Raw genomic sequence first — 26,909 nt, 5'->3', positions numbered from 1 at the left:
AATGCATCAACTCAAATGCCATGATCTTTTTTTCAACAATTTTAACAACCAGGTAGAATAATGCTGCATGAAATCCTTTTCTTGTTTCTAAATTTAATTGATTTAATCACTGAATTTAAATGCTTGGAAATTGTTCTGCTTGCCGGTGTTTGAATGCCAAATACATCATCTACAGTTCTAAAATGAATATTGCATTTATATTTAGACAACTTAAAACACTGCTTTCTAAATTACCCTAAATAACCCAGAAAGGCTGGGCCTGACGGCTTATGCCTGTAATCCTTGCACTTTGGAAGGCCAAAGTTAGGAGGACCACTGAACCTCAGGAGTTTGAGAACAGCCTGAGCAAGAGTGAGATCCCATCTTTACTAAAATAAAATAAAAATGAGCTGGGAATGGTGGTAGGCACCAGAAGTCCCAGCTACTTGGAAGGCTAAGGCAGGAGGATCACTTAAGCCCAGGAGTTTGAGATTGCAGTGAGCTATGCACTGTAGCTCGGCAACAGAGTGAGACTCTGTCTTTAAAAAAAATGGAAATGTCTAGAAAAATTGACATTAATGTACAATCAAGGTACATTGTCATCAACTTTCAATGTTTTACAAGGTATACAAAGTGTTGGGGTCTTACTATTTAGATGTTCTTTGTGTAACAGTAATTCAATGTACAACACACATAGATTAATCCCATCTCTTTCAAAACTCACCACTTCCTTTTAAAGATGAATACATTGGAGCTAGTAACCTTATTCATTTGTCTTCAGAGGCAGAAGAAATTCAAGTTGAGCTAAACTGTCATAGACATCATCTCCTATTCTCTTGGATTATTTGGTTTGGGTTTGTCTTGTATTTTTTTCTTAATATGTGCGTTTTTTTAAAAAATTAACAATAATAAAATCACTTAATGTAGAAACTCCTTAGCAGCCAATCAGATACACAATCTCCCTGTGCAGTGCTTAGAGATATCAAGTCAAGTGGAATGAGCGCATGTTTGGGGTAAAGTGCATGGACAATCTTACTCTGGAAGAAATGATACACAGTAAATTTTATGTAAAAAGATGATGAAGAACAAAAATAGCATTTACACTAAGTACTCATATGAAGTAATGCAAAATATAAGAGTTGGTAGAGGCTGCAATAGTAACCTAGTGAAGTTTTCTAAACTTTAGTCTCTCTGGACCCACCTTCATATTTTTTGTGCTATTCAAGTACTTTTTTGTATTATTATTTAGGTTAGTCATTTTAATCTATTTTTTACTTGGATATACTGATTTTAAGAATAAAGTTTAGATTACTATTATAAATAACTTTATTTATTTATTTATTTATTTATTTATTTATTTTTGTAGAGACAGTCCCACTTTACTGCCCTCGGTAGAGTGCTGTGGCATCACACGGCTCACAGCAACCTCCAGCTCTTGGGCTTATGTGATTCTCTTGCCTCAGCCTTCCGAGCAGCTGGGACTACAGGCGCGCACCACAATGCCCGGCTATTTTTTTGTTGTTGCAGTTTGGCCGGGGCTGGGTTTGAACCTACCACCCTCGGCATATGGGGCTGGCGCCCTACTCACTGAGCCACAGGCGCCGCCCATAAATAACTTTTTAAAACTTCAGCATTCCTTACCACAAAGGGAAGACAACAGTAATAGTAAATACCAAAAGCATTAAACTTTATTTATTTTATTTTTTATTAAATCATATCTTTGTACATTAATGCGATCATGGGGCACCATACACTGGTTTTATAAACAGTTTGACACATTTTCATCACACTGGTTAACATAGCCTTCCTGGCATTTTCTTAGTTATTGTGTTAAGACATTTACATTCTACATTTACTAAGTTTCACATATACCCTTGTAAGATGCACCGCAGGTGTAATCCCACCAAACACTGTCCCTCCCCCACCCTTTCCACTATTCTTAGGTTACAACTGGGTTATAGCTTTCATGTGAAAGCCATAAATTAGTTTCATAGTAGGGCTGAGTACATTGGATACTTTTTCTTCCATTCTTGACATACTTTACTAAGAAGAATATGTTCCAGCTCCATCCATGTAAACATCAAAGAGGTAAAGTCTCCAACTTTATTTAAGGCTGCATAATATTCCATGGGGTACATATACCACAATTTATTAATCCATTCGTAGATCGACAGGCACTTGGGCTTTTTCCATGACTTAGCAATTATGAATTGGGCTTCAATAAACACTCTGGTACAAATATCTTTGTTATGATGTGATTTTTGGTCTTTTGGGTATATACGTAGTAGAGGAATTATAGGATTGAATGGCAGATCTATTTTTAGATCTCTAAGTGTTCTCCAAACATCTTTCCAAAAGGAATGTATTACTTTGCATTCCCACCAGCAGTGCAGAAGTGTTCCCTTTTCTCCACATCCACACCAACATCTCTGGTCTTGGGATTTTGTGATATGGGCTAATCTTACTGGAGTTAGATGGTATCTCAAGGTAGTTTTGATTTGCATTTCTCTGATGATTAAAGATGATGAACATATATTCATATGTCTGTAGGCCATGCACCTGTCTTCTTCAGAGAAGTTTCTCTTCAAGTCCCTTGCCCAGCCTGCGATGGGATCAATTGTTCTTTTCTTGCTTATACGTTTGAGTTCTCTGTGAATCTGGTTGTTAAACCTTTGTCAGAAACATAACCTGCAAATATCTTCTCCCATTCTGATGGCTGTTTGCTTGCTTTACTTACTGTGTTCATGGCTGCACAGAAGCTTTTAAGTTTGATCAGGTCCCAGTAGGGTATTTTTGAAGCTGCTTCAATTGCCTGGGGGGGGGGGTCCTCCTCATAAAATACTCACGCAGACTGATTTCTTCAAGGGTTTTCCCTGCACTCTCTTCTAGTATTTTTATAGTTTCATGTTTTAAGTTTAAATCTTTAATCCAGTGAGAGTCTATCTTAGTTAATGGTGAAAGGTGTGAGTCCAGTTTCAGTCTTCTACAGGTTGCCAGCCAGTTCACCCAGCACCATTTGTTAAATAGGGAATCTTTTCCCCACTGAATGTTTTTCATTGGCTTGTCAAAGATAAATAATGGTAAGTAGCTGGATTCATTTCTTGGTTCTCTATTCTGTTCCAAACATCTACTTCTCTGTTTTTGTGCCAATACCATGCTGTTTTGATCACTATGGATTTATAGTGTAGTCTGAGGTCTGGTAGAGTGATTCCTCCTGCTTTGTCTTTATTTCTGAGTAATGTCTTGGCTATTCGAGGTTTTTTCTGATTCCATATAAAATGAAGTATTATTTTTTCAAGAACTTTTAAGTATGACAGTGGAGCTTTAATGGCGATTGCATTAGAATTGTATATTGCTTTGGGTAGTATGGACATTTTAACAATGTTGATTCTTCCCAGCCATGAGCATGGTATGTTTTTCCATTTGTTAACGTTTTCAGCTATTTCTTTTCTTAGACTTTCAAAGTTCTCTTTATAGAGATCTTTCACCTCCTTTGTTACATAAACTCCCAAATATTTCATCTTCTTTGGCACTACTGTGAATGGAATAGAGTCCTTAACTGTTTTTTCAGCTTGACTATTGTTGGTATATATATAGGCTACCGATTTATGTGTTGATTTTGTAACCTGAAATGCTGCTGTATTCCTTGATCACTTCTAAGAGTTTTGTAGTAGAATCCCTGGTGTTTTCCAGATATACAATCATATCATCTGAGAAGAGCGAAAGTTTGATCTCTTCTGACCCTATATGGATACCCTTGATCACCTTTTCTTCCCTAACTGCAATGGCTAAAACTTCCATTACAATGTTAAAAGAGCAGTGGAGACAATGGACAGTCTTTCTGGTTCCTGATCTGAGTGGAAATGATTTCAATTTAACTCTATTCAATACGATATTGTCTGTGTGTTTGCTGTAGATAGCTTCTATCAGTTTAAGAAATGTCCCTTCTATACTAATTTTCTTAAGTGTTCTGATCATGAAGGGATGATGTATATTATCAAAAGCTTTTTCTGCATCAATTGAGAGAATCGTATGGTCTTTGTTTTTAATTTTTTTATGTGCTGAATTATACTTATAGATTTATGGATATTGAACCAGGCTTGAGACCCTGGGATACAACCGACTTGGTCATGATGAATAATTTGTTTCATGTGTTGCTGGATTCTGTTTGTTAGAATCTTGTTGAATATTTTTGCATCTATATTCATTAGTGATATTGGTCTACAATTTTCTTTTCTTGTTGGGTCTTTTCCTTGTTTGGGGATCAGGGTGATATTTGCTTCAAAGAATATCTTGGCTAGTCTTCCTTCTTTATCTACATTTTGGAACAGGTTGAGTAATATAGGTACTAATTCCTCTTTAACGGTTTGGCAGAATTCTGACATGAAGCCATCTGGTCCCGGGCTTTTCTTTTTAGGGAGATTATGTATGGTTGACGCTATTTCAGAACTTGATATTGGCCTGTTCAACATTTCCACTTGATTCTGGCTAAGTCTTGGAAGGTGACGTGCTTCCAAGTATTGGTCAATTTCCTTCAGATTTTCATATTTCTGAGAATAAAGTTTTTGTAATATTCATTAAGGATTTTTTGAATTTCTGAAGAGTCTGTTGTTATTTCATCTTTGTCGTTTCTGATTGATGATATTAGAGATTTTACTCTTCTTTTCCTGTTTAGGTTGGCTAAAGGTTTATCTATTTTATTGACCTTTTTGAAAAACCAGCTTTTTGATGTATTGATCTGTTGTATTATTCTTTTGTTTTCAATTTCATTTAATTATGCTCTAATTTTGGTTATTTCTTTTCTTCTACTGGGTTTGGGGTTGAAATGTTCTTCTTTTTCCAGTTGCTTGAGATGTCCCATTAAGTTGTTAAATTCCTCTCTTTCTGTTCTCTCTAAGGACTGCCTTTGCGGTATCCCAGAGGTTCTGATAATTTGTGTCTTCATTGTCATTTTGTTCAAAAAATTTGGCAATTTTCTTCTTAATCTCATCTCTGACCCAGCTATCATTCAGCATAAGGTTATTTAACTTCCATGTTTTTGTATGAGTATGCAAGTTCCTGTTGTTACTGAGCTCAACTTTTTATTCCATGGTGGTGTGAGAAGATGCAAGGAATAATTTCTATTCCTTTAAATTTACTGAGATTAGACTTGTGACCTAAGATGTGATCGATTTTGGAGTATGCTCCGTGGGCTAATGAAAAGTACGTGTATTCAGTTTTGTTGGGATGAAATGTTCTGTAGATGTCTCCTAAATCCAAATGTTGATGGTTAGCTTTGAACCTAAAATTTCTTTGCTCAGCTTCTTATTGGAGGATCAATCTAACACTGACAAAAGAGTGTTGAAATCTCCGACAATTATGGAGCTGGAGGAAATCAAGTTGCTCATGTCTGTTAGAGTTTCTCTTATAAATTGAGGTGCATTGAGGTGCATAGATATTAATAATTGAAATCTCATCATTTTGAGTATTGCCCTTAACAAATATGAAGTGACCATTCTTATCCTTCCTTACTTTTGTTGGCTTAAAGCCTATTGTATCTGCAAATAAAATTACAACACCTGTTTTTTTCTGATTACCATTTGCCTGAAATATGGATGACCATCCCTTCACCGTGAGTCTATATTTGTCTTTTAAGGTAAGATGTGACTCTTGTATGCAGCAAATATCTGGCCTGAGTTTTTGTATCCAGTCAGCAAACTGTGCTTCTTTAGAGAACAGTTTAAGCCATTCACATTAATGGAGAATATTGATAAGTCTGTTAAAATTTTGGGTATCGAGTTTTTCGAAAGTCCAGTGGACATTTTTAATCCCTTCATCACTGTGGAAGTTGGAGTTTGATCAAAAGTTTCTGAGTGAGTTTACTTTTGTGGAGGAGGATTGGGCTGGTCATTATGGAGGACAGGTTGGAGAATCTCCTGAAGAGCTGGTTTGGTTATGGCAAATTTCTTCAACATTTGAATGTCATAAAAGTATTTAATTTCTCCATCATAAATGAAATTCAGTTTAGCTGGATATAGGATCCGGGGTTGAAAGTTATTTTGTTTTAGGAGATTAAAAGTCAATGACCACCCTCTTCTGGCTTGAAAAGTTTCAGCAGAGAGATATGCAGTCATTCCAATATTCTTCCCTTTGTAGGTAATGGATTCCTTATGTCTGGCTGCTTCTAGAATTTTCTCCTTCATGTTAACTTTAGTGAAGTTAATTATGATATGCCTGGGGGATGTCTTATTGGGATTGAGTCATGCTGTGGTTCTGAAACTGTCTGCTATCTGGATTTCAGAATCTCTTGACATGTCTGAAAAATTCTCTTTCATAATTTTATGGAGAAGGGAATCTATGCCTAGCGAGGCCACTTCATCAATTTCAGGGATTTCAATGAGGTGGATATTAGCTTTCTTTGAATTATCCCAGAGCTCTCGGAAAGAATGATCCATTTTTGCTCTCCATTTCTCTTCCTCTTTGAGAGTTTGTGAGCGTTCTAAGGCTTTGTCTTCTATGTCAGAAATCCTTTCTTCTGCTAGCTCCACTCTGTTACTGAGGGATTCTACTGTATTTTTCAGATCTTTAAGGGTTGCAAATTCTTGCTTAAAATGTGTCAAAATCTTTGGTGGTTTTATCTTTAAATTCTTTTAAATTTTTGAGACAACTTCTGAATTTCTAATTCTGAGTTCTGAATTGCTGCTTGAATTTCTAATACCAAATTTTCCTCCATTTTATTCATCTTGTTTGTGATCCAAATTCTGAATTTGATTTCTGACATCTCAGCCAGCTGTTTATGAATAGGATCTTCAGTTACATCTGCCATATCTTTCCTTGGGGGGGGGTTGATCTATTTTGGTTATTCACGTTACCAGAGTTTTTCCACTTTTTCCGCCCCATGGTTGTTTTATACCATTTGATTTTTCCCCTGGAGCTTTGTCGAGGACCTGTGCGGTGCTATGGTCTGAGAAACTGGGGCCCTGTTTGGTGTGTTGGGGCTAAGTGGTTCTGTCTTGTTTTCAGCTTGTCTCTGTTCAACCCTAGTGAAACAGGTACTATGGGTTGAAGTCTCAGCTGTGGAAAAGTACCAGCAATTAAGTCACCCCTCCCCCCACAGGTAACAATTGGAAAAGGAAAATCAAACCTTCCTACAACCACACACCCAGGGCACCGACTGAATAGTCCTCAGGTGATTGGCTCAGTTCAAAAGGTCCAAATCAATTGTCTCAGTCAGCACCTGTCTCAGGTGAAGAAGTTTAAAACGTCTCTGGCAACTGGATCGCAGGTGTCTGGTGACTACTCTGATATGGCTTGCTCCAGTGCTCCATGGAATCAGGAGGACCCACCCAGCAAATAAATCAGTCTGGGAAGGTTGATGCCTCCTTCCCCACCTTGCACCTCTGTCACACCTGGTCACTGATAGTCCCGCAGGGCTTTGATCCAGTTGCCTGTAGTGAATAGATACTCCAGGGGTTTGCACTTGCCTGAATCACAAGGAAATCTATTTCTGCTCAGCCAGGCCACTGTACTCTGCCTCTATCTAGCAGGGGGAGGTGAGGCCTGACAAACTCGGGCACTTGATGGAGGCTGGGGGGTGTTCACTCAGTTCTAGCTCCGCCCCTGATTGATGTTACTGACAGAACAGAACAGAATAACTTTGCGGTAATTTGTTTCTGTCTTTGCTAAATTCCCCTGCAGAAGAGAAGCTGTTTTGAGTTCCCAAAGCCTGCGCCTCAGGCCCTGTTTTTTTGCTCCTGCAGGTTTGTATTCGGTTACCTGTCAGTTCTAGCCTCCTGTCTTCCTTTGTCTATAGGCTGATGATCCCCTGAGGTCCAGGTACATCTTAGGCTCAGTAAAGCGGTCCTCTGGGTCAGCCCCACCCTGGGAACTTCACGGCTCTGCAATGTGTTTCTAGTCCCTGCGCTACACCCAGGCCGGTACTGCCTCAGGCAAACTCTTTACTCACGGGGCCTGCATTTTCATCCCAGATCTGTTCCGTGGTATTTGCCACCTGAGTAGATGCCCGGCCTCCTCTGGTTGCCCAGGGAGACAGGGGGTGTGGCTTCAGAATATACAGGAGTGAGCCCTATTGTTGTTAAAAGATGGCTGCTGTTCTGTGCCTCAGGGCAACACTGGCCCGGTGTGGTACCCTCTCAGCTGACCATCTTCTTCTCACTCCCTTGCCCCAGAGTCAGCACTGACCAGCTGAAGTTTAGGCCCTCTCCACACCCCTCGAGAAATCACCACAGAATCTGGACTCCTGGGGGACAGGCTTCCAGACCTCAGAGTGAGAGTGGAGAGGAGTGCTGGGAGCTCAGAGTTGCAGGTAGATAATATATACAGCTTTATATAGTTTTATGCCTGGCAGGAGAATGCCATGGCACCCTAGTAGGGGAGGTATGTCCAGTTTTTAGAGGGTCTCTCCCGTGGAGTGTAGTGGGAGGACCTTTGAACTTTGCTCATTTGTTTGTGGGGCACTCCAAGCCATTCTCATGGGGGAGGGGACTCCCATTTGCTTGGTGATGGATTTTGTACCTTTTGTTTGTATCCTTGGGGTCATAGCTCACCTCACCAGGGTTGATGTGCATTCTTCAACCTTCTCTCTTGGTGCAGCTCAAATCTACCAGGTTACTTGCTAAATTTCTGTCCTTTTACTCTCCTTCTGGATGGGAGCCTCTGTGGAAAGCTGGCTTCAGTCAGCCATCTTGTGAAGAATGATTTGTGAGTGTAATCTGGGCCGAGGATTTCTCTATTCAGAATCATCTTCAGGCTAACTTAAAAAGCAAAACCCAGCTATGTCCATATCCATAAAAAAGATATGGAAGGCAAATGGAAAGTACACAGGGAGGAAGATGAACTGCAGCAAAACCTTTTTCATATGATAGTGACCTTGCGGGCTCATTGGGAGTGAGGCCATGTATGTGGCTCACCTTCAGCGGCCAGTCAGGGTTTCTCTATGGGAAAGTGGAGAGGAGCTTATGGAGCCACTCTGCCTACACTTCACTGTGCACTGCTCCCCATACAGTACCCAAAAGCATTAAACTTTAAACTATTCATCTGTGTAGCTACCATACACCTCATGTCCCATCAATGAAGTGTTTGTTGAGTTTGGGAAATTTTGCTCAAAGAAAAGTTTTGGTGAATTTCATTGGTGAATGTGAATGAAATCATTGAAAAATTCCAGTAATATATGGTATGTTAGTTTTTAAATAATTATTTATATGAAAAGAACCTGCATGGTTGTATTCCTACGCAGTGCAGATAGTCACCTACGTAATGAGGTTTCAAGCAGAAAGTCCAGCTGCTCCCAGCAGTACCTCCCCTTAACTTCTGGCAAATGCTTGAAACTCTATAATTTGAATATCCTGTTATTACTTTTTCTTAGTGGTTATCTTTTTAATGAAGCCCACACCTTTTTTTAAAAAATGAAACAATATTTTAAAAAACAATGAATAAGAGAAAATCCAAATTTCACTTGTGCAAAGACATTTTAGAAATTCAAACTGCCAACACTTTTAATAAATCAATCTATAATAATGAAGTTATTTTGTTGAAAACAGTTACAGTCAGTTGCAATGTCATAGTTATCTTATTTTTCATTGATTTCTGCATTTTGCTTTTGTTGTGTGGTATTGGGGATATCGTGGTGCAGATATCTATGAAATTAAATGATATGAACTTTTTATTATACATCTCACTTAGCCATCTTGAACCATTCTGATTCCATTATAGAAAAATGAAATAGACTTGTATCTTCAAAGCTAAATCATTTAGAATACCTCAGATGGCTCATATCCTTGAGAGGTCTTAACTCTTTTTGCTAAAAAATTATTTTCAGAGATGTCTTTTTTTTTTTTTTTTGAGATAGAGTCTTTGTTTCCCAGGCTAAAGTGCCGTGGCCATAGCTTCAGCCTGGCTCACACCAATCTCAGACTACTGGTTGGATTCAAATGATCCACCTGCCCCTGCTTCCCAAGTAGCTGGGGCTACAGGAGAGTGCCACAACCCCTGGGTAATATTTTATATTTTTAGTAGAGACAAGGTTTCCCTTTTGCTCAGGCTGGTCTCAAACTCTTGAGCTCACAGGATCCTCCCACCTTGGCCTCCCATAGCGCTAGGATTACAGGCAATCCTGCTTCCCACCTCACCAGGCCTTCAGAGATGTTTTTCTAACAGAGTTTTGTCTTTGATAATACAAGTTTATGATGTAAGGTAACTTGCTGTTTATTTCAGATATTTATTCAGAGTTTCAATTAGTCAAGTTTATTTATTCTACATACACACCTGAAATGTTTCAGTTTCCTTGATGGTCCCTTAGCTGTGGCAGTGTGCATGTTTAAATCACAAATCTTGTGGGATAAAAGTGTGAGGGATATATAAACTGATACAACCCTTTTCTTTCTTTTTCTTTTTGTGGGAGCTAGTTAACTAGCACAATGTCTTTATAAGCAAAAATACATCTAAATGTATTCTTCATTTTCATTTGAAGTATGATATTGTCACGTTGTTGTCATTTCCACTGGTGGCTATACACTGGTGCTTGTGCCAAACAAAATAACTTGAGTTTGCTGACTTTTTAATTGCATGTGGTTCCAGTGCAGCACGGCCATAATGTGCCTATCATACAATTTTTCTCATTAAATATGCAAACTCATTTTTAAATGACCATCGTAGCGTTATAGACTTTCCAATCAATGCTACAGTTATTTATTTATATGTGAATAAGTGTATAAGTGTGTATGTGTGGGGTATATATTAATGACTTAATCTATTTAGGTAGATTAAAAAAAGGAAGAAGAGAAGGAGAGAAATTGCTTTTGTCTGGTGACACACATTAATTATTTGAGAAGTTTTATATGATAAATATGTTTTTATTTAGTTTTTTTTATTGTTCGAAAATATGGCAATGAATTGGAACCAAGTTTTTACAGAACTTCTGAAGAATTGCAGTTATAACTCACTAGAACACAGTTTGAAAAAAAATGTTGTAGCTGAAGGCCTTAGTATCTTTTAAAATGCAAATACCTCTCCTTTTATCTGCAATCAGTCATTTATACATTAATGTGAATACATTTATTAGACATCACTCTGAGGTTAATTCAAAAAAGGGGGAGGCGAAGATGAACTTCACGGCTGAAAAATGTGGAAATGATTGAATATTAAGGTTAGAAGCTTTGAAGACAAACCTGGCCCTACTTTATAATTTTGTTTAAAGACTATGCCATCTATGTATAACACACTCACTGGTATTTACAAACACAAACACATACAAAGAAAATATCCACTGAAATAGAAGAGGGTCAGTGTGAATATGCCTCAGAACTACCTCTAATTATTTTTGAAAATTTTTTGGGAATAATAATGTAACTAAATGAATTACTTATACTTTTATTCAATTCTGAATGAAGCCAACAGTAAAATTTCCAGACAGTGAATTTTCTTGTGTGTGCCAGAAATTATTTTATTTTTTTTTTTACTTTACATTAACATGAGGGACTATATGATTAAGTTACATTGTTTACGTTTGTGAGGTAAAGTCCAAGTTGCAACCAATGAATTTATTCATTAAAGGTATTCTGATACTCTGATTTGACTATGGGAGCATTCTCAAAGATTACAGGCAAATGAATTGTGCAGGAAGAATGTCAGTTTCTGTACACAGCTTTATATAAATGAGGATTTACTGCTCCAAACCCAGTCTTGTACATTTGCTTAAATTAGAATAAAAGTAGTTTGAATAAAAAGGAAAGATTTATACAATTGGAAGAGAAATCAGAGTATAAGCATGTAAACTTTAGAAATATTTAAATCCTTTTATTAAATAATTTATCTCTATTATGTGAATTTAGTTATATGAGTCCCCCATTCTCACCCTCATGTCAGAAATTTTCTAAAGCTTATGAAAGCAAGCATCCATTCCGATATACTAAAAATTCATTTAAAACTTCTGATAACTTTTGGGCAGTGGCTCAAAGGAGTAGGACATCGGCCCCATATACCAGAGGTGGCAGGTTCAAACCCGGCCCTGGCCAAAAACTGCAAAAAAAAAAAAAAAAACTTCTGATAATTTTTTTGAGTTTACTTAATATTTTAAGAAAGTGCTTCCTGAAAAAGAAGAATGTTGTGTACATACTACAAAATTATTCATTTCTTCACTATATATTTACTAACAATGGAAATTATTATTTTGATTATAGGTTTAAAATGTATTGGACTAGAGCAGGGGTTCTCAACCTGTGAGTCGTGACCCCTTTGTAACAATGAAAATACATCCTGCATATCAGATATTTACATTATCATTCATAACAGTAGCAAAATTATAGTTATGAAGTAGCAACAAAAATAATGTTGTGGTTGGGGGTCATCACAACGTGAGGAACTATATTAAAGGGTCGCGGCATTAGGAAGGTTGAGAACCACTGGACTAGAGGTATATTTGCCATATTTCATTCTAAGGTTAATGCTTGTCATAATTCTGTATAAATTGGAGAATATGAGATATATTTAGAATTAAAATACTAATTGAGCTTCACAGTTAACACTATAGATTCTTTTTCTATCAAGAAATTATGAACAAAGCCAAGTGATAGAAATATTACCATTTAGGAAAGGAGCACATATAGATATTCTCAGTAGTAAATTCCATTTTGGGCTATTAAATGTAACATTTAAGAATTAACAGTATAAATATGAAATCAAAATGTAGAAGCATCTTGAAATATTTTTGGCTACTGTAAAAATTTAAAAAGACTTGATAATGTTAAAGAAAAGATTAATAAATAAATAATAATTTATTTTTCTATTTTCAACTCAAAGGTCATTGTTAATGCTGAGATTATACTTATCCTAAAGTTAAACTAAACCAAACTATAAGCATAATCAGTTAAGAAAGGGAATAAAAAAGTTGAGTATAATCAGTTAAAAACATGCTTGTGTTATTGCTCATATCATAAGCATCAAAAACTCTCTTGATTTTCACTATTTTTCCCCATCTGTCTACTGAGAAAAATGTATTACTGTGTGCGCTCCTACTTCCTCCTTCCCCAGTATTTATGGGAACATGGTCCTGAAAGTTCCACAGCAGGAAGCAAGAAGACAGAAAGGAAAGAGAGAGTCAGTTGTGGACACTGACAGTCCATGACAATACTTGAGGCTGGTTTCTCTGTGCCTTATTTAGGAACATGCATTTCTGAAAAATGTGCAAAGGAGGGTGAGTGAGCCCAGGCCAAGGGCATGTCTGCAGCAGCTCCATACAGAGTGTGCAGACTTTTATCCAGGTGGAATGTGGCCATGTACTTTAGAAACTTCCTTTGGCTCAGTAGGTGGATGGAGTTCGTAGCTGAGCCACTGAGAATCAGTTTAGAGAAATATCTGGAATGTGTACGTGCAAAGGACATGCAACTTACTGGGATGACTGATCAAACCGAAAAATTAACCTAGGAATTATTTTGTATCTATTGTATTGTGTCATATACATAGTAAAAAAAATTTTGCAAGGAGGGAAGCAATGAGTGTGTATATAGTACATAATAATATTAAAAATGAAAGAGAGGGGTTTTTTTTTTATAATTTTGGTGTTAGTATGGTCCATAAACTAATCCTATTACTTAAACATTTTTCACTACTTTTTGCTGCTGATTCACATTTAAGTACAAATATAATATCAAGTTCAATAATTTTAAGAAACTAAGAATTGTGTTCATTTCCTACTTGTTATTATTCGTATAGCACAAACCTCTCATTTTTATCATAGATCTCTCCTTCAAAATTAAAGGCTCTTCCATGTTTTCACATAGTTTTACTCTGTTTTGAGTATAAGTTATTTTAATTAATTTGTTATAAACTCCCATGTACTAAATTATACAATTTGCCAAGATGACTTATACATTTCCAGGGCATCATATACCACCTGTTCTTGGCAGTTTGTAGTTAAGTATTTCATTCAAGAGTGTACTAATACTTTCTCCTTTAGTCTTTGTCACTTTCATAGTACCTAATTCCATATAATGGAAGACCTTGCCAGTTGTTGAAACTTGCATTAAGTATCTAAAGACAACGAAACCAAAAGCTATTACCCACCACCATCAAGCTCATCAGCTTGCTTTACGTTTTCCTTCCTCTTTCCTTTTCCTCCCTCCCTCCCACTTTCCCTTCTTTCCTTTTTTTCTTTCTATCAGGCCCTTAAGGGTGCAGCCTCTTCATATTTTGTCCTTGCTTCACTGAGCTGACATTGCAAATTTTCTTGATTTCTCAATGCTATCAATGAGATTAGATAAATTCTAGAAGGAAAATATTATAAAATAATATACACTAATTATCGAGGCATGATCAGTTTAGAACATCACCACGTTGATATCTTTGTTTATAAAATATGTCTATAAGAATTAGGTATCAGATCCCAATAGTGTGGGGAATTTTGACGTATAGTCGTTCTGTCCTATTTGGTTAGTTCTTTGTTCTCTGTTCCCTCAGGTCTCTTATGTGTTGTTACTGACTTTCTGGAAATATAGCAGCAGATAATCAGAATTTATTGTGGAATATTTAAACACTTCATTATACATGGTATATGATACTTAGAAAATAGCTTCAATGAATGACAAGAATATTACAACATGACCTTAAAAAGGCCTTAACTAAGCCCTTATTTCAGCAACTCAAATATTCCATCCAAAATGATCACATTCTAGAGTAGTTTAATGTACAATGTTTCCTATTTTATTATCCACTGAATACTCAACATGTATTTTATTTTTCTTTGGGAAGAGTTATATTAAAAAAAGAATAATAAAGGAGAAAATAATCCATGAAAAATATAGCCAGTTCATGCACAACTGTAGAATCTATTATGATATAATTTTATCCCAAACAGATGCCTGATAACAAGAAAAATACAACTGAATAAATATATGCATGATTCTAGTGTGATGAGAACACTTTAATTTTAAGGTAGATTTTAAAAGCACATTAGCTGGTAGTTTAACAATTATTTGTTAGAAAACTTACCTTGACTTGCAAACTTCAACTCTTTGGCATCTGTGAGGGTTGGCCTTTTGTCAGACCCTTTTTTCTCTATTCTGCGATGGCTTCGTCTTTTCTTAGACTCTCCCCAAAGATTGGATCCTCCATGCATGCTCGGTATATTCAAAATAGCAATTCCTTCCAGAGAGATGTTTATTAAATCTATCTGTACTCCATCACACTGATCAATAAAAAGAAAAGAGCAGAAATGATAAGATATATTACCTTCCTCGTCTTAATTTCAACTTTTTCATTTCCTTATCTTTTAATAAATGCTTTTAAATCCACCATCTTGTCATTTCTAAATAAGCCTTTCAGCAACACTTCCATGCCTACCCTAAATGTCAATATGAAAGATAAAGCAGCCACCAACATTGGCCAGTTATCATTAATAGTCCTTAAAAGTGATCCAATTAAATCAACAGGGTATTTTTGGTTATTGAAAATCTCTGGGAAAGACACATGTTACTGTCTGCAAATAAAACCAGCTGCAAATTTCCAGTGTGCTACAAAAAGGTTAAATATTGGAAGTGGGGTCAAATTTCAGGCAAAAGTTTTAATGGTTGCCAGCTATTTAGAACACACTAGAAGGCACTGTGGGGCGAAAGCAAAGACACAGAATTCATGATTCATGGTTTCACCTTTTTTGCCTGAGGAGGAAGCAGCTTTAAAGGTTTCTGTACAAAGAAAAGTACAAAACAGCAATTCAAAGGGATTTCAATCACATGAGAGTGACCAAGAATAGTTCCCTGGATTAGATGACGTTCTAAGCAGGATATCAAGGGCAAGGAGAGGCACAGCTGTCCAACAGACAAGGGAAAACCAGGCAATTTCAGAGAAAGAAATGCCAAGAGTGGCAGTCAAAGGACTCTCCAGCTCAACATGGCTTCACAGCTGCTGTGACAATACGTTGAAAAAAAAAATAAATAAATCAACTAGACTAGTTTTGTTTGCCTGGTGACAAAACACCCAGGTCAGTATGGAAATTAAGGAACTCGCCTACAAACAATGTTTTGTTATATTCAGAGTAGTCATTTTTTAATTTTCTGTTCATTTCCACTGATGGCTATGCATGGAGAGTAACAAGGAGAATGCATATTTTTTGACGTACCATTTATTTCTTGGCTTTCCATTTTCTAAAATAATAGTTATCATAAATATATTCCTGAATTTATTCCCCCAATTTGAATTATAAGTTAATACAAGAAGAAATATAAACACATAACCCTTAGATTTTTCTTTAAAAATTCTGTTGGGGAGGTGCATTACTTACATTGAACAATATCTACAGTTTCATTTGCTATGTTTTATTACAGAAAACTCATTAAAACTAGCCTCACTATTTCTCATGGCAATTATGATTTTTAGAAGATTCAATACTCCAACAAAATGAAAAACAAACAAAACAAACAAACAAAACCCTCTCTTGTCCCACACTCGCCTCATCATACCAAATCTAAGATCGTATCTTATTCACCAAAAAATAAAAACTGTGAAATAAAGAAACACATCTTGAGCCTACTTGGCAGGGGTATAAACAAATTCTAGAGAAAGTGCCAAGTTTTCATCCAATTTGTTTCACGGAAAGTGAAAAGAAGGTCTGGATAATGCCTATATATATATATATATTTTTTTTTTCTCTCTCAATCCAGAAACAAGTGCTTTTTCCTCCTTTTCATGTACTAAATTAAGACGATTTCTTTTTACTAAAGAATTCTGCTCATGTGTATACTCACTTACTGCTATATATTCTAGATAAACAGATATTAATTTCATAATTAAAAGTAATCTTGTGTAAATACCCTGCAGGCCTCAATGAATCAAACACATACTGTGTGTCAGGCCTCCCACTGTCTTCAAGTGGAATGTACTGGCTGGATAATTAGATAGTACATATTTTTTAACCTTATTTGCATGCATATTATATCTTTTGCACACTGACAAGCAGCAGTAACAACAAAAGTCAGATTACCACAGGGAATTCCCACAAAGAAGTCTTCATTCCTTATAATTTGCAGCCTAAATTAAAATAATTTGATCTTTGACAAGGATGAAATGTCAAGCAGAAGGGGGTCCTCTACAAGCCACGGCCTGTGGCTTCTGAAATCTGCCTAATTTATGTCAGTCACTTCTTAATACATATTTAAGTATTACACGAAAAAGATGATAAATATGCAATCTGACACCTTTGGTATTTCCCTGCTGTTAATTTATAAAGGTCTGGCTTCCCCCAAACTGACTAAAATCATTTAAATAACAGAAGAATCTTGAGATAAGCTGGAGTCAGGGCCTGGCTTCCATTTTCACTCAATATTGAACACAGCAGGTAGTACACTAAGACAATTATTTGACTAGGCCTGAGAACCCCACTGTGACAAGTTACTTTCAGAATTAGTGAGGGAGGATTCCTTTGTTCATCTACAGACAAGAAGAGCAGGTTGCAAATAGGCTTTTTTTTTTTTAATTGAACCAGCAAAGTTACATGTGACAACTGGGAAACATCAGTGTGTACTGTTATTCATGTTTTCCCTCTTCAGAGTCTCGTCATGTGTAGTTTTAAGGAAACAGAATGAAGTCCCTCTCTGAGAAGTGAAAAAAAAAAAAAATTCTCAAGGAGTCTGAAAGATCAAGGACTGATGACGAACACTGATGTTCCTTCCAGAGTCCAACAAAGTACTTAAATAAATTGCTATTTATTAATGATTTGTTTCCACTAGTTCTTGACCCCAGGCTACCATCGCCTGTTTGCTTGAACCTGTGTTCATTAGTCTGGGAAATCTCAGAGTTGGTTCTGATGGAGATCAGGAATTGTTGTACGCCAGTAGAGTGCACGAAAATCAAAGCTGAGGTGGAGGCTCTGAAATATAGACAAGTTACAGTACTGTGGCACTTAATGTTTCACACCCTTTGAAGATTTATGACCATTAAAAAGATAGCTACCAAGGAAAAGAAAATAAAGGCTTAAAAGCTAACAGCCTCAGTCAATAAATCTTGGGTTTTTTAATTATGTAGAAAAAAGGTCATTAACATATAGCACGGTGGGAGCTATTTCTGGGGTGTAATTCTGAGATGCCATTGTCCACTCTTTTCAGTTTTAAAATGGAAGATCTTATGGCAGGGACAACTTTATCCAAAAGAAAAGAAGGTTTTGATATTTCTGCCCATGTGTTTTTAAATGTTCACATATGAGCCCTGCACCATATTATATGGAGTTATCAAAGACAAACTTTTATAAGTACATTTAGTGTCTCAGATCCCTTTAACATGTCATTTAAAACATGTGAAAAACTTTGGAGAGCTCTGTGTATAATAAATTTGATAAGATGAAATTATTGATCAACTGGAATTTTTTTCCATAATGAGTCTGATTCTATGTCTGTACTTTATGAAAATTATTCATAATTTTACTCAATGAAACATAAAATATTACTTTATAGCTAATTTTACTATTAGGACATGGTGTAGGAACTATGCTTGAAAACTCTGCCCTATTTGCTTTAAGAACTCTGTTTTCCAGGTTATTGGGTAATAAAAAACTTGTCTTTTAATTCCAACTAATTTGGGCAGTGCCTGTGGCTCAAAGGAGTAGGGTGCCAGCCCCATATGCCACAGGTGGTGGGTTCAAACCCAGCCCCAGTCAAAAACTGCAAAAAAAAAATGCTTTAAAAAAATCCAGCTAATTAGCGTTTCTGCAGGACTCATGCTCTTTGTTAATTCTTGGGATACTTAAGTATATAGAAGTACTTAATCATTTAGAAATTCTTGGATTTAGAATTTACCATCCTTCCCAGTCGCACTGACAACGAAAACACTGAAACACCTGGACAACAGGCTTTCTTCCTCTCTTATTAACTCTGCCTGGTACATCAAGCAAATAAAAAAATGTAAACTTTATAGCTTCAATTATAAATGCTGACTTGATATTTCTTAGGCACATATGCCCACCCTCCTCCCCCAAACACTTTAATACCAACTTTGCTTTTAAAATATTTTCTCATAATTTTAAAATATTTCATTTTATTTTTTATTTCTTTATATCCTGTAATCACATTAGAAAATAACTGAAGTTCTTCCAAAGATGTCTATTAATACTTTTTGAATCACTCTACATTTGTGTATATACGTGTGTGTGTACGTATATATATATCCTATCTATCTGTATCCTTATTAGATTGGAATATTTTGGTGTTAACATTTCTCTAAATTATTAAAGAAAATGCCATCTCTTCAATAGATATATAACAGTTTCTCTAATTCATAAGGGTTTGATGATGACTAAGTCAGACAATGTATGTGCGTTTCTTAGCACCAACTCTGAGGTTTAGTTAATAATAGATACATCATAGCTATTATATTTATTATTAATTATTATTATTCCATGTTATCCATATCACCTTAAATATCTGCTCCCTTTGGAAGGAGCTCTCTATATGAAAAAAGAGTGTGATATAAAGACACACGTAAGATGGTTTGTTTTTGAAAAAGCTGAGAATGAAATATATACCATTTATTGAGATTCTATTGCTATCAGAGTGGTTTATTATGTATTTTCAAACCGTAGTAGTTTTATAATTCTAGGCCAAATAGGAAGCAACAACGAACAGAATCAAGTTTTTGAATTACTGTTTTTGTTATATTTAATTATGAAGTATCCTTGAGGGTAGAAAGGCATATTCTGCTAATATGATAGACTGGAGTCATTAAAAAGTGAGCAGGGAGGCTGATTTTGCATTGCCATCCACACACAAACGCACACATTCCAAGATAAGTAACAATGCAACGGGCAGTGCACACAGTGCTGGCTGTGAGTTATAAATGTACTGCGGTGGTTTTCATAATAAGCCAGTGACATAGAGCTAAAAAATAAGACTTGGAAAACATGCAGAAACATGACTCTAAGAAAAATATCTTAGTCCTAGTGTCCCAGACTTCTTGGAGAACATTCTAAACAGTTTTTGAAATAAGATTTAAGTTCTGTAGAACAAAACCACTCAACTTTATCACTATTTAGAACTTCAAAAATCAATGGTTGACATGCTTATTCTCACACAAATGTCTTTTGCTATATAATACAAAATTTTTCTTTAACATTTTGTACATCATGACACATACAATATTATTCTACAGATCAATAGTTTTTTAATCTGTGCTTAGGACAAGACAAGAGAGATGTAGGAGAATGTAGGGTCTCCACTTACAGTCAATCAAAGTCATACTTCTGTATTTTTAATTTGGGACTTTTGCTACAGATTTTCTCCAAATCCATCATATAAAGCAGTATTTTAAAAATAATGATTTTGAAAGTAAAAGGGGATCAAGGCTTTTTTAATAAATATGTACATACATATATAACAATATATGACTATTAATATATCCTACATATGTACCTATATGTCTATCTACAGGTATGTAGTTATATATACTATGTATCATTTTATATGTAGTTATATGTAAAGAGATATAATACATATATACATATGTATCATTATGAATAGTAATCACAGAGAGTCTGTGCTGCACCCAAATCCTTCAACTTCTGTGATCACATTTCTTTTGAAGATTTTGATCTGAACCAGTTATGAGGGGGCTTTTGCTCATTCTATAGCCATTGATTCTACTTCCAATATCTAATACTATTTACCAATCATGATGAGATAAAAGTACAAAAAATTACATGGAGTAGAATCATTTTTAGTATTGCTATCAATTACATATAATCAGAAAGTCAAAATAATGAAGAATCCAGCTGGGTCATTATAATCTCATATGGTCCATAACTACGTCTGTTTACTGAACTTACTGCCTGAATAGAGGCCACTAATGACTTCGGTGTCAGCAGAGGACTTATGCATTTATTTTTAAAATAAAAAGTGTCAAAGCCAATATTTCTCAGTTGATATCAACTAGTCATTAAGTGTTCATCTTTCACATTTCTGTTCATTTTGTTTTGTCTTTGCCATTTGTCAAAATACAACTTTTGCTCTTTAATCCCTAAAATCTCTTGATACAACTTATTTTATTTTGTCTCCAAAATTTTGAGTCCTACAGTGTCTGTACTTTTTTCGTAGACCTATTTGCTCCAAGTCTTTTTAAAATGTGTCTTTTCTTGCTATCTTTGCTCTATTTCTTGGCATTTCCACTTTCTATAAATGTAATGGGGAAATCACAACCTTGGGAACTGACAAAACCTAGTTAATGAATGGGAATGGAATGGAAAAGTATACTTTTTAACCTTTATTCATAAAAGTAAGTACAATTTCAGTGAACTGTGCTTTAAAGGTTATAAGATATTGAGACCTGAAAATAATAAGTTTTTTAAATGTATCTTACAACTTTTTTCTTTTTCTTCAACTCCTTTCTTTTATCTTACATTTTTCTATCCACACTATGTCCAGTAACTTTTTCACTGATTTCTAAAGTTGTGTTCCATTTCTCAGTCTTCTATAATACATTAAAATAACTCATGCCCACACTTAACATTAGACTAGTACTTCACGTAGTGCTGCATTCCCACTAAGTGAAAGAAACGACAATTCAGAATCTATACTAAATCTATGTGGGTTGCATAATATATATTTCATTCCATAGACTAGAACACAAACATATAAACGATCAAGCTAAAGCCATTTCACAGCATTACAAAAGAGAATTCATTTTTCTTACTTCTATTTCTACAGATTCATGTAGCTTCTTGCAGGTGGCTGAGAAAGTTTCAGATGTGCCAAACTCAAAATACCAAAATTTGTTCTTCATTCTGAAAAAGGAAAGGAAGAAGCAACTTAGACAATCATCAATAACAGAAAGGATATTTTAAAAAATAGTCTAACTCTGCCTTGTATTATAACTAATATAAAAGGATTGTGGACATATTATATCAAAAATGTAATAAATGATCGCATAATTTTCAAAACTTAAATGTTGGGGTCAAATTGTATGATAACCCTAAGGGGATGCCAAGAATTTTGTTTATCTGACAGACTCAATCTTTTAATTTTCTATTGGTTCGTCAGACTTTTAAAAACAGTTTTAAGGCTTATAATTCTTAGCTTGTTCTTAGACAATTTTATTTCAGTATTAACCATTTTATAATCAAAAAGAAAGAAAGAAATTGAAATTGCTCATGGAAAAAAGAAAGATTAAATATGCTGTTTTTCTAGTTGTCTAAGTATTCATTGGATATTGGCATGATTTGATAGCATTCTTAAAAAATAGTGGTTGTCTAGCTAAGCTAAAATTAAGTAAATTTTGGATAATTATTTATTTTTAAAGATATTGTCTTAAAATTTTTAAAGAACTTCATTTAAGACCTAAAGAAGTAATAATACAGCACAAACAAAATAATAAAGTAGGGCGGTGCCTATGGCTCAAAGGAGCAGGGCACTGTCCCCAAATGCCAGAGGTGGTGGGTTCAAACACAGCCCTGGCCAAAAACTGCAAAAAAAAAAAAAAAAAAAAAAATAGAAAACCCTAATAAAGTAATAATACATCAGCATAACAAAAGTTGCAAAGAAATATAATTAAATTCATTTCAGAATTTAAAGTAAAATCTTCAAAGTTTATTTTCTCCTTGACCCAATGACATTATTTTTGGCTTGTTGAACCAGGTAATTAAATTTATGATCACTTAATGTAATTTTACAAAGGTTGAGTAAATTTTTATATTATTCAGTATTGGATTTGAAAATTCATTCTTATGGAAAAATAAGTTTTAATGATACATAAGTTTAATAAGATATCATGGCCTCAATTAGAACAAAATACAAAGCAGGGCATGATGGTTCACTCCTATAATCCAATGCTTTGGGAAGCTGAGTCCAGAGAATCACTTTAAGCTAGCAATTAGAGATCAGCATGAGCAAGAAGCAAGGCCAAGTCTCTACAAACAAACAAACAAAACACAAGCAAACAAACAAAAAGACGCAAAACGAAGACCTATCTAGGAGCAGGGTGCCTCTAGTCCCAGATAGTTAGGAGGCTAAGGCAGAAGGATCCTGTGAGCCCAGCAGTTGGAGGATGCAATGAGCTAGGATGATGCCACTGTTCTCTAGGCTGGTCAACAAGGACAGATCTTATCTTTCTCTCTCTCACACACACACACACTCACATACACACACACACGAGAGAGAGAAAGAAAATACAAATAAGTAAAATGATAGATGTTAACACATTGAGGCAAAACTGAATTTTTGTTATTTGCATATATCTCACATCAAATTACAGCATTCTGTTTGATTTAAATAAATATTAATATCTGTCTCTTACATTAACATCTGAAATATTTATAGACATAGGACATTTGGCAAGCCAGGTGCAGGGGTGCATGAAAGCAGAATTGTGTGAGCTCACGGGTGTGGGATTAGCCTGACAACTTAGTGGAGCCCCATCTCTAAAATGAACAAACAAACAACAATAAAAAAAATGAAAAAAAGACATTTGGCATAATCCTTACTACTTAATTCAACACTTTTATTTGTTTGGAAAATGACATGGAACCTAATACAATGCTTATTACCATGCTATATTGAATACGGTTCTCTGATATGAAATTACTAAATATAAAAGTAATATTACAGTATCCAACTAGATATATTCTGTAATTTCTAGGCTCATTCAAAATTTTATTGACTAACAATATTTCTGTGAGCCCTTTATGAATCAGTCATATTCACGCTAGTAATCTGAAGGCCAATATAGGTTCCATAAGACTCTAGCACCATAAATCCTAGGGAAATTTTCCTTAGTTTATAGCCTGATCTCATGTGTGTGTGTTGATATAAATAAATAATAGCTAGTTAGAGCAGAGGTAAACATTTAAAGTCAAGATGTGTGAGCCTATATCTATATACAAGTCTATTTTAAACTAATACAAATATCTACTTTATAGAATGTGAAGTAAATGGTCTTCATTCTACTTCATAGAACATGAAGTAAAAGTTCTAAAGTTAAGTAAAATTAAAAAATATTTTATTATTGATTCACATTCTGCTGAAAAAAATACCTTACTCAAAGATTTTGAAGAAATACTTCTCTGTATAAAGTGGTCTCAAGATTTTCTTAGTGGATTTTCTATTTTTTTAATTATTTATCTATATTCAGCAGATTTTCTTATAACATTTTGTATTGATCTTTTCTCTGGACCTTTCTGGATTCATTCATTCATCATTCAACAATTGTTTAATAGGAACATTCACTGCCATATGCTACTGTGTTACGTTAAAGGTACTAATACAAATTTGATTATCTTTGTCCACAAGGAGCTCAGAATGTTGTAAGATTGTGTGTTATAAAATAATAATAATAAATTTAATTCTCTGAATCAAATATGATAAAAGTATTATGGGAACATACTTCAGTGATTCAACTAATTTTGCCACAAGGAGTCTAGAAAGCTTTAGAAGAGAAGGTGAAAGGTTGGGTGCAGTGGCTCGGGCCTATAATCTTAGTACTCTGGGAAGACAAGGCAAGTGGATCACCTGAGCTCACCAATTAGAGACCAGCCTGAGCAAGAGCAAGACCCCTGTCTCTAAAAGTAGGCAGGCATTGTGGTGGGTGCCTGTAATCCCAGCTACTCAGGAGGCTAAGGTAAGAGGATCTCGTGAGCCCAAGAGTTTGAGGTTGCTGTGAGCTATGACACCCTGGCACTCTACCAAGGGTGATAAAGTGAGACTCTGTCTGTGTTTTCTCATGGCTTAATCATTCTTTGTGTTTTTTCAGGAAAAGAAAAAAAAAAAGGTCCTTTTCTTAGTATAAATGTAGGTAGAAAAAGCATTCTCAACACTGGCTCAATACTGTTCAGCATACTGGATATTTTTCCATAGCAAATGGCTTCCACTGCATTATCAGATGCCTGACATCCTCTTCTTTTGGAATCTCAGCAACTTCTGTGTCATCCTCACTTGCTTCTTCTACTTCATCAGTTGCTTCATGCACTTTTACCCTTCTCTGTATTTCAGTCAATGTCACTTGGAAAATTGCTTCTGGGTCAAGTCCATTACAGATTGCCACCTCATCATTCATTGCAACAAAACCTTCAAAATCTACTTTGCATTTTGCCATAGATGGACTGTCTGATGTGGCCAAAACATTGTACTCTAGGGGTGTGACAAATCCAACATTCTTAAAACATGTCTATATCATTTCTGGCTGAACTTTATTCCAAGCAGAACTGATCCACAGGACATCTAGCACCCAGAGACTTAACTGATGGAGCAGATGAAGTTGCTTCTACAGGTGGACCGAGGATTATATTTTATTAATGACCCACCATAGGAGCTGGACTCCATAGTGCATTTTAAATGTTCTGCTGACACCTTGGTTAAGAAGTTAGATTTCCAAGGTTGTGTTTGGAAGCAGAGATTTCAGTGTCACGTTTGCAAGATGATTCACTTGCAGATGGCCAGGACAGTTGTCTACTTTCAGTACAAAAGACCTTTCCTTTTTCTTCATTTCTCAGTTAATGCCCCACACTGCAATTAGAGCACCAGTCATCCATGTGCATTTGTTTGATCTTCAAGTGACAAGGAGTTCTCCAGTCTTATGGTTCTTAAGTGCACTTGGTTTTCCCTAGTTATCAATCACTAAGGACCAGGTTCTCTCTAACTGAGCAAGTGCAAAGCAGGACACCAAAATATTACATTGTCTTTCTTTGGCTATTGCCTTCCAGAAAATGTAGAAGATCAACCTTTTCTTTTAATGTCAGCTCTCAAAGTTCTTTCCTTTGGATCATCATATCTAGGTTAGCTGTAAAATTTTTCAGTAATTGTAGGATGTACCTACAATTCAGATCAGTCCTTCACATTGAAAAATCCTTCCACAAGGTGATAAACAATGAAATGTTAGACCTAATGCAATATTTTAAATGTTTTGCTGATGCCTTTGTCAAGAAGTTGGATTTTCAATGTTGTGTTTGGAAGCAGAAATTTCAATGTCCAACATGGTAGTAATAAAACATTTAAAAAAGAACTTATACTAAAGAAAAAAATAATACAACTAATGGGAAAAGCCCATGCCTTCTCCTCCTTTATGTACACTGAACCTAACTGGTCAAGATAGAGAAGGTAAATTGTGTCACAGTGGTCAAGGTACAATTTACAGAGATGCTCAATATATGTGGGTCAATCTTCCACTGAGTACACATGGTACATGTCAGATCTATGAAAATTAGGCCAACTTCAGGTTGTTCATGTGGTGAGCTAGTCAACTATGGAGATTCTACTATATATTGTACTGAAGTTTGAAAATTAAATAAATATATGAGGCTTTGCACTGCAGACAGAGGATTATTCCCTATTATTATTATTATTATTTTTTTGAGACAGAGTCTCACCTTATTGCCCTTGGTACAGTGCTGTGGGGTCATAGCTCACAGCAACCTCAAATTCTTGCTCTCAAGCAATTCTCTTGACTCAACCTCCCAAGTAGCTGGAACTTCAGTGCCCACCACAATGCCTGGCTTTTTTTTTTTTTTAAGAGACTGGGTCTTGCTCTGGCTCAGGCTGGTCTTGAACCTGTGAGCTCAGGTAATCCACCTGCCTTGTCTCTCAGAGTGCTTGGATCATATATATATATTTTTTCTATTCTGCCTATCAAAGTTCTCATAACTTAATTGGGATGAGGTGGAGCTTGTATCAGTTAACCAAAATATACTCACTTTAGGAAACATGTAACAAGAAACAGAAATCCTGAGAATTTACATTCAGCTTTTATTCACCATAATAGTTAGCATTACTGCTCATGTGCAAAAGCTACTTTAAATTCTCCATTATTACAATCATTTTATGTTTCACTTAGATAAATATATGGAGGTAATAAAAAGCTCATAGAATCAGATTCCACATGACAAATTAAAGGCTGTTAAATTTTATTTTTTTCAACCAAACTGGTTTTTAGGTTGTGGAAATGCAAAAAAGCACATTTAAGCATGTATGCTATTT

At 35.5% G+C, this 26,909-nt stretch overlaps 1 protein-coding gene across 4 annotated transcripts in view; it reads right to left on the bottom strand.

The window, feature by feature from the left end:
• DGKB (diacylglycerol kinase beta) overlaps positions 1-26,909 on the bottom strand; it is a 727,110-nt gene that overhangs the window by 155,132 nt on the left and 545,069 nt on the right. For 3 of the 4 annotated variants that reach the window (XM_053553744.1, XM_053553743.1, XM_053553745.1), the window contains 2 exons: positions 21,640-21,730; positions 14,962-15,157 (listed from right to left, as the gene is read on the bottom strand). In XM_053553744.1, coding sequence (XP_053409719.1) covers positions 14,962-15,157; positions 21,640-21,730 — 287 coding nt within the window. Of the gene's footprint in view, positions 1-14,961; positions 15,158-21,639; positions 21,731-26,909 lie in introns of those variants that run through there. The other variant, XR_008372899.1, reaches the window with a different exon arrangement.

This window comes from Nycticebus coucang, chromosome 11 (assembly GCF_027406575.1).
Source record: "Nycticebus coucang isolate mNycCou1 chromosome 11, mNycCou1.pri, whole genome shotgun sequence".
NCBI classification, from domain to species: Eukaryota; Metazoa; Chordata; class Mammalia; order Primates; family Lorisidae; genus Nycticebus; species Nycticebus coucang.
Note: the sequence above shows the minus strand (reverse complement) of the source record. Positions and strands in the feature narration are given on the sequence as shown.